General features: G+C 44.0%; 1 protein-coding gene across 1 annotated transcript; it reads right to left on the reverse strand.

The window, feature by feature from the left end:
• Window positions 1-628: 628 nt before the first annotated feature.
• LOC144687233 (uncharacterized) lies at window positions 629-7934 on the reverse strand. Its single transcript, XM_078553054.1, has 2 exons — window positions 7885-7934; window positions 629-2120 (listed from the first exon to the last, which is right to left on the reverse strand). The coding sequence occupies exon 2, from the start codon at window positions 2093-2095 to the stop codon at window positions 998-1000; it is 1098 nt and encodes a 365-aa protein (XP_078409180.1). The 5' UTR covers window positions 2096-2120; window positions 7885-7934; the 3' UTR covers window positions 629-997.
• Between the last annotated feature and the right edge of the window lie 938 nt (window positions 7935-8872).

Below are 8872 nucleotides of genomic sequence, written 5' to 3' on the forward strand. Positions count from 1 at the left end.
CCTTCACTGTCGCTGCATCAAAATCCTGGAACTCCCTCCCGAACAGCACTGTGGGTGTACCTACATTACATGGACTGCAGCGGTACATGAAGGCAGCTCACCACCAACTTCTCAAGGGCAATTAGGATGGACAATAAATGCTGGCCTAGGCAGCAATATCCACATCCCATGAACAAATATTTTTAAAAAACTCCTGCACACTGTTGAGCTGTTCTCCAATGCTAATTTGAACACCAAAGCAAAATACTGTGGAAATCTGAAATAAAACAGGAAATGCTGGAAATACTCCATAGGTCAGCATCTGTGGTGAGGACATAGAGTTAATGTTCACACGCAGAAGTACTCATTCGCACTATCAGTAATCACAGTGAAAGGATTTAATGCACTCCATTTTCTTTGTGTTGTTCTTGTTTCATTCACCTGCCGAGGTGATCGCTCAACCACAAAGGAAGGGTAAAATTTGAGGCCCTTGCTTATCCACCAAACCCCATCAGGGACTCTCGCCTATCCACCAATCCCCATCAGGGTCCTCACCTATCCACCAACCTGGCAAGGCCCATTCTCTCTGTTGGATAAGTGAGATCCTACTATGTGTAATATGCAAACCACTAAGATCAATCAAAACATTTTAATTGGAGACTTTAATAATTTGCATCATTCAGACACTGAATTAAAGATTTTACAAAAATTAATTCAGAATTGATGTCAAACTTAATTATTTAATTACAAAAGATGTTTTCCCTGTGTGTCGCTGATTAACAGAGAATTATGAAGATGGCAGTTCTTAAAGGGTTACTTCAGCCCCGAAAAGTCATCAATTAGCTCTCACTTCATCTTAGAGACAACAAAAGCTCAACTCAATGTGTTTATAATGACTGGACCTATGTTCAGAATATTAAAGTACAGCCTATTTTTAAATGTTAATTCACATCAGCAGAAACAAATCCCAACACAGAAGTGCCTTGGTGTGATTCACAACAGAATCCACTCACTGCAGTCACAGGTGAGCTCGTTGGTGTCTCAGCATGTTTGACGACCGATTGAATTCCTTCCCACATGTGGAGCAGATGAACGGCCTCTCCCCGGTGTGTATACGTTGGTGATTCAGAAGGGAGGATGAATGACTGAATCCTTTCCCACAGACTGAGCAGGTGAAAGGCCTTTCCCCAGTATGAACTCGATGGTGTCTCAGCAGGCTAGCTGACTCTACAAACCCCTTTCCACACACTGAGCAGATGAAGGGTGTATCTCCTGTATGAATCCGTTTGTGTTTCAACAGGTTGCATGATTGTACAAAGCTCTTCCCACAGTGAGAGCAGCTAAACTGTCTCTGCCCAGAGTGTATCTGCTGATGGACCTTCACTTCGTTGGAACTTTTGAAGCTCTTCCCACAGTCAGAGCATTTAAAGGGTCTCTCCTCAGTGTGAACTCGCTGGTGTTCCAGTAGGATGGAGGAACGGGTGAATCCCTTCCCACACAGGGAGCAAGTGAAAGGCCTCTCTCCGGTGTGAACTCGCTGGTGTCTCAGCAGGTGCGCTGACCGAGTGAAACTCTTCGCACACACGGAACAGATGAATGGCCGCTCCCCCGTGTGAACTCGCTGGTGCATTTGGAGGCTAAATGACTCACTGAATCCCTTCCCACAAATGGAGCAGGTAAATGGCCTCTCGCCAGTGTGAATTCGCTGGTGGGTTTGCAGCTTGGACAGAAAACGGAATCCTTTTCCACAGTGCCCACATTGATATAGTGGCTCTCCAGCGTGGCTGCAGTTGTGCTTCACGAGGCTAGCTGATCGCCTGAAGCCTTGTCCACACACAGAACAAGTATACAGTTTCTCTCCACTGTGAATGGTGCGATGTTTTCTCAGGCTGTGTAACTGGTTAAAGCTCTTTCCGCAGTCAGTGCACTGGAATACTCTCACTTGGGTGTGCGTGTCTCGGTGCTTTTCCAGCCATACTGATGTTTGAAATTTTTTCCCACAGACAGAACAGACAAACATTCCTTCTACCATAGTTAAAGGTCGATGATGTTCAGGTCCTGGTGAATTAAGCGACTTTGTAAGATCTTGGCACGATTTTTGGTTTGAGATTTCCATCGGTAAATTCTCCACTTCTGATACTCTGTGAAACGAGATTGGAGAAGTCATTACTGTTAAGGACAGGGCAAAGATCTAATTCTAGTTTTCTTGAATGTTCTTTCCTTTAAAGTTGTCAATCCCCAACCTACACAATCTCCACCCATGGCCCACATTGATATCTAGATTTGCACACTAGCTACTATCTCTTCCTACTCTCCTAAAGTGATTTCACAGAAACCAGTTTGCGTAAAGTAAATCCCTCACATAATCACAGAATCTTAAAGGCACAGAAGGAAGCCATTCAGCCCATCATGCACTCCAAATGAGCATTATGACCTAGTGCCATTGCCATGCCTTTTTACCGTACCCTTGCACATTGTTTCTATTCAAATAATCATCTAATGTCCTCTTGAATGCCTCGACTGAGCCTGCCTCCACCACACTTCCAGGCAGTGCATTCCAGACCCAAACCACTCGTATGAAAAAGTTTTTTCTCACGTCACACTTGCTTCTTTTGCAAATCACTTTAAACCTGTGCCCTCTCATTCTTGATCCTTTACAAATGGGAACAGCTTCTCCCTATCTACTTTGTCCAGCCCCCTCACGATTTTGAACATCTCTGTCAAATCTCCTCTCAGCCTTCTTCTCTCCAAGAAGAACAATCCCAACCTTCCCAATCTATCCTCATAGCTAATGTTTCTCATCCCTGGAACCATTCTTGTAAACCTCTTCTGCACTCTCTCCAACGTGTTCACCTCCTTCATATGATATAGTGCCCAGAACTGTACACAATACTCCAGTTGAGGTCGAACAAGTGTCTTATATAAATTCAGCATAAACTCCTTGCCCTTGTACTCTATGCCCCTATTAATAAAGCCCAGGATACTATATGCTTTATTAACTGCTCTCTTCACCTGCCCTGCCACCTTCAATGATCTATGCACATATGCACCCAGGTCTTTCTGCTCCTGCACCCCCTTCAAAATTTCACCCCTTATTTTATATTGTCTGTCCATGTTCTTCCTACCAAAATGAATCAACTCACACTTCTCCACATTGAACTTCATCTGCCATCTATCTGCCCACTCCACCAACTTGTCTATGTCCTCTTGACCTGTCCCCCTCACAATTCACAACATTCCCAAGCTTCATATCATCTGCAAACTTTGAAATTGTCCCCTGCACACCAAGGTCTAGATCATTAATATATATCAGGAACAGCAAGGGTCCCAATACCGACCCCTTGTGAACTCCATTACAAACCTTTCCTCCAGCCCGAAAAATATCCATTGACCATTACTCTCTGCTTCCTATTTTTCAGCCAATTTTGTATATCCACGTTGCTACTGTTCCTTTTATTCCATGAGCAATAAGTTTTCTCACAAGTCGGTTGTGTGGTACTGTATCCAATGCCTTTTGAAAGTCCATGTACACCACATCAATAGCATTACCCTCATCGACCTTTTCTGTTACCTCTTCAAAAAACTCCAACAGGTTAAACACGATTTCCCCTCTAGAAATCCATGCTGGCTCTTCCTTATCAACCCATATTTTTCCATGTGACTACTAATTCTATCCCGAATAATTGTTTCCAGAATCTTGCCCACCACTGAAGTTAAACTGACTGATCTAATTGCTGGGCTTATCCTGACAACCTTTTTTGAACAAGGGCATAATGTCTGCAATTCTTCAGTCCTCTGGCACCACCTCTGAGTCCAGGGAAGGCTGAAAAATTATGGCCAGTGCCCCTGCAATTTCGACTCTCACTTCCTTCCAATATCCTTGAATGCATCTCATCTCGTTCCGGTGCCTTGTCAACTTTTAAGTACCGACAGTCTATCCAACACTTCCTCATCAATTTTGAACCCTTCTAGTGACAGGGTTTCCTTGGCTGTCACCATGGCCTGGGTAACATCTACCTCTTAGGTAAAGACAGATGCAAAGTACTCATTTAATACCTCAGCCATGGCTCCTTCGTCCTGTGTAAATTCCCTTTTAGATCCCCAATCGGCCCTACTCCTCCTTTTACCAGCCTTTTACTATTTATATGCCTATAGAAGACTTTGGGATTCCTCTATATGTTGGCTGTCAGTCTTTTCTCATAACCCCTCTTCGCTTCTCTAATATGCTTTTTCACTTCCCCTCTGGACCTTCTGTATTCTTCTTGGTTCTCACTTGTGTCCTATCATCATGCAAGAGATAAGAGAGATTGTGAACAGGCACTCCCCTGTGAGAGTGTTACATCCTATCTCATCTTCACCTGATGCTACATATCCACTGCTGAACAGCAATTACAGGACTGTCTTCCTAATGCCTCAATGGTTAAAAGACAGCACCTAGTATCCTCCTAAGCTATACAGTCCCTGCAAAACCAGTTTACAAAACTCATTACTGTAAGGACAAACAGAAATTCAGAACAGACACATCCAGTTTCTGTCAAACGTTCTTTCCCCATGTTTGTTCCTTTTTGATGTTGTGCACATACTACAGCAAGTGAAGTCAAACAGCTCGTTCAAAGACTGCATTTTACAGCAGATTAAGCCTGAAGAATAGTCTGAGTTACAGTCATTCGACTGTAGAGAATCCTACAGGAGAATCCTACTGATTACCACCTATCCCTCCCTCAACTGTTCAATCAGTACTCCTCCATGTTGAATACTACTTGAGAAGGTGATAGTGAGCTGCCTTCATAGACTGCAGTGATACAAGAAAGCAGCTCACCACCACCTTCTCAAGGGTAATTAGGGATGGGCAATAAATGCAGGCCTAGCCAGCAACACCCACATCTCATGAAAGAATAAAAAAAACTTGGAAGAAGCACCTAGGTGAGCAAGGAGACAGAACACACTCTGGGTTGGAACTTCAGTGTCCATCACCAAAAGCAGCTCAGTAGCACCAATAATGACAGAACCACTGGGAAGTGCTTAGAGAAACTAACAAGAGGGAAAACCTACTTAACCTCATCCTCAGAAATCTATTTGTCACAGAGGCATCTCACAATGACAATATTGGTAGAAATGACCACCTCACAGTCTTTGTGTAGACAAAGTGCAACTGAGGACACCCTTCATTGGGTTGTTTGACAGTACCACCATGCTAAAAGGGATAGTTTCAAGTCAAATCAATCAGTTCAAAACTGAACCTCCATGAAGCGCTGTGGGCCATCAGAAACAACAGAACAGTATACCGCCACAATCTGTAACCTCATGGCCCAGAACATCCCTCACATCAAGCTGGAAGATCAACCCTGGTTCAATGAGGACTATAGAAAAGCATGCCAGGAGTAGACCCATGCGTGGTTAAAAGTGTCAACCTGGTGAAGCTGCAACACAGGTCCACAAGCATGCTAAACAACAGAAGCAGTATGCGGTAGACAAACAAAGTGATTTCACAACCAATGAACCTGATCAAAGGTCCTGTCGCATCCAGTCATGAATGGTTGTGCACAATTAAACAACTAACTAGAAGAGAAGGCTTCATCAATATCCCCATTCTTGATGATGGGGGATCCCAGCACATCAGTGCAAAAGACAATTCTGAAGCATTTGCAATCATCTTTAGCCAGAAGTGCCAAGTAGATGAACCATCTCAACCTCTTCATGGGTTTCCCAGCATCATGGAAACCAGTCTTCAGTCAATTCAATTCACTCTCCGTGACTTTAAAAGTGGCCGCACATACTGGATACAGCATAGGCTCTGACATGGACTTGTGCTCCAGAACTAGTCACACCCCTAGCCAAACTATTCCAGTAGAGCTACAACATTGGCATCTACCTAAACAATGTGGAAAATTGTCCAGGTATGTCCTGCCCACAAGTCCAATCTGTCCAATTACTGCCCCACCAGCCTACTCTCAATCATCAGAAAAGTGATGGAAGATGTTGTTGATGGTGCTATCAGTGGCACTTTACATACCAATAACATGCCTAATGATGTTCGGTTTGGAACAAAAGCAGAAAATGCTGGAAAAGCTCAGCAGGTCTAACAGCATCTGTGGAGAGAGAAACAGAGTTACGGTTTTGAGTCCTTCAGAGCTCTGAAGAGGGGTCATACGGACTCGAAACTCTTTTTGTTGCACCACAGATGCTGCTAGACCTGAGTTTTTCCAGCGTTTTTTGTTTTTGTTTCAGATTTCCAGCATCCGCAGTATTTTGCTTATATCTTGATGTTCAGTTTGGATCCTGCCAAGCCTGCTTGGCTCCTGACCTTGTTACAGTCTTGGTCTAAACATTGGCAAAAGAAGTGAACTCAAGAGATGAGGTGAGAGTGATGGCCCTCGACCTCGGCAGGAGTGTGGGAACCAGGAGATAATATCAGAGAGGAAAACCAAAGAGCATAAAATATTGGGAAAGATAGATAGGACTAGAGTAGGGAATGCTATGTTAATAGGTGTTGTCAGAGAAAAAGAGAAAACAATAGAGTCTAGATCAGACTTACTGTGCACATATGTGAATGTGGTTAATAAGATTGGTGAGTTACAGGTGCAGATTGCCATGTGGAAATATGATGTTGTGACTATAACAGAGAAAAGGTAGGACTGGTGTTAAATTGCCCTGGATACAAGGTGTTCAGGAAAGATAAGAAAAGAAAAGGAGGAGGGATGGCGGTATTGATAAAGGAGAGCATTGCAATGCTTGAGAAAGAGGATGACCCATTGGGGTCAAGGGCGGAATCCATTTGGCTACAGCTAAGGAGCAAAAAAGGTGCAATTATATTGCTCGGTGTAGTGTATAGGCCACCAACGAGTGGGAAGGATGTAGAGGAACTGATTTGCAAGGAAATTACAGAGAGGTGCAAAAATTATAGAGTACTTATAATTGGGGACTTTAATTATTTAAATAAAGACTGGGATAGTTTTAGTGTAAAAGGCAGAGAGGGGCAAGAGTTCCTAGTGTGTGTTCAGGAAAATGTTCTCGAGCAGTATGTTTCCAGTCCAATGAGGAAGGAGGCACTGCTAGACCTGGTTCTCAGAAATGAGATAGGCCAAGTAGATCAAGTAGGAGAACATTTAACAGACATTGCTGAAAAAAAGAGACATGTTGAAGCTTTCTGTCCTCATTGCCTGGCAAATTGAAGATGGTTGGGCCTAGGGCACAACTTTGAGGGACTCCTGGAACTACAATAATTGAACTCCAGTGACTGCAAACAATTTCCTTTATGATAGGTATGACTCCAACCAGTGGATAGTTCCCCCTCCCCCCACCCCCGATTCCCACTGACTTCAATAAAAGCTAAATACTGCAGATGCTGGAAATCTGAAATAAAAATAGAAAGTGCTGGAAAAGAAACTCAGCAGCATGTATGAAGAGAGAACAGGGGTAATGTTTCAAGTGCAATATGACACTTCTACTGAACTTCCAAAGAGCTATATTGGACTCAAAACATTTACTCTGTTTCTCTCCACATATGTTGCCAGACCCACTGAGACTTTTTCCCAGTACTTTCTTTTGCTATTGACTTTAATTTGCCAGGCAATGAGGGTGAAGAATTATGAACTGGGAGGCGGTGAGGAGAGCGACCGCATCCCCGACTTTCTGTTTATCATCACCCTCCCGGCTCCAAACGGCGAATTCAGCATTTGCTCGACAGAGTAAACTGAAATTCTAATGGCGGCCGCCCTGACCCAGAATGCTTCGCCGTCGTGAAATTGCCCTATCCACAGCAGCAGAGTGTTAGCGGCCTTGGGCAGATAAGCCGGCGGGACTGGATTCGGAGCGAGAGACAGCGGCTGATCAATGGACGCGAATGCAGAGGTTTCAGAAAAACCGAATGCAGCCTCAGGACCCGAATAAAGAGACATATGTCACCCCCTGGGCTGGTCTCGCCACTCGACTTCTTTCCACCGTTTGCTCCCGCACAATCCGCAGCCCAGGATGCACTTGTGATATGGCGCATGCGCGTTCAGGAGACAATGAGTGGATAGGGTGGAGTCTGATACACAGGGTATCATGGGCATCATAGCCACCATTACCGCTGTTTTATATCCGAGCGCAGGATCCGCACTTAGAGCTGAAGTAATGGCAGTCAGTATGCAATAAGTAACACAGGGTGACTGACTGACAGTGTGAGAGAGTTGGATTAACAGTAACAGAGATACTGTAAATTACAGCGAATTAATGCGAGTGAAAAAAACTAAAGGCTTACATTTATATAGTACCTTTCACGACCTCAGGGAGCCTCAAAGCGCTTTGACTACACTTCAGAAGTGCGTTATTGGTTGCAATATTGTAATGTAGGAAACAGAAGAGCCAATCTTGTGCACAGCAAGCTCCCACAAACAACACTGTGATAATGACCAGATAATCTGTTTTTTGTGGTGTTGGTTGCAGCATAAATATTAGGGATAACTCCACTGCTCTTCTTCAAAACAGTTTCATGGAATCTTTTACACCCGCCTCACTGGCTAGCCCTCAATTCAAGGAGGATGTTTGCTCAGGGTCATGAGTTTCTGCCATTGCTCTTCATATGATTGAACAGGACGATTCTCAATCCATAGATCTCTGGGGCACATGGGGCAGGACATCCCATGAGGTAATGGGATCCAGAGTGCAGGATTTGCTTCCTTTTCTTCCCTTCTCTGCTGCTGCTCTGCCTCATCATTAAGGCATTGGGACTCAAAATGGGATAAGTTGTTACCATTTTGAACGATTGATAGCAAGCTCCTCCCAGTCATTAAGGTTAATGCCATTGTATTTCAAGAAAAGCTTCAGAGCGTCTTTGAAGTGTTTTCTTTGTCTTCCCCAGGAACGTTGCTCATTTGAGAGGCGAGAGAACAGGACCTGGTGGGGGATCTTT

Source organism: Cetorhinus maximus, chromosome 1 (assembly GCF_964194155.1).
Source record: "Cetorhinus maximus chromosome 1, sCetMax3.hap1.1, whole genome shotgun sequence".
NCBI lineage: Eukaryota > Metazoa > Chordata > Chondrichthyes > Lamniformes > Cetorhinidae > Cetorhinus > Cetorhinus maximus.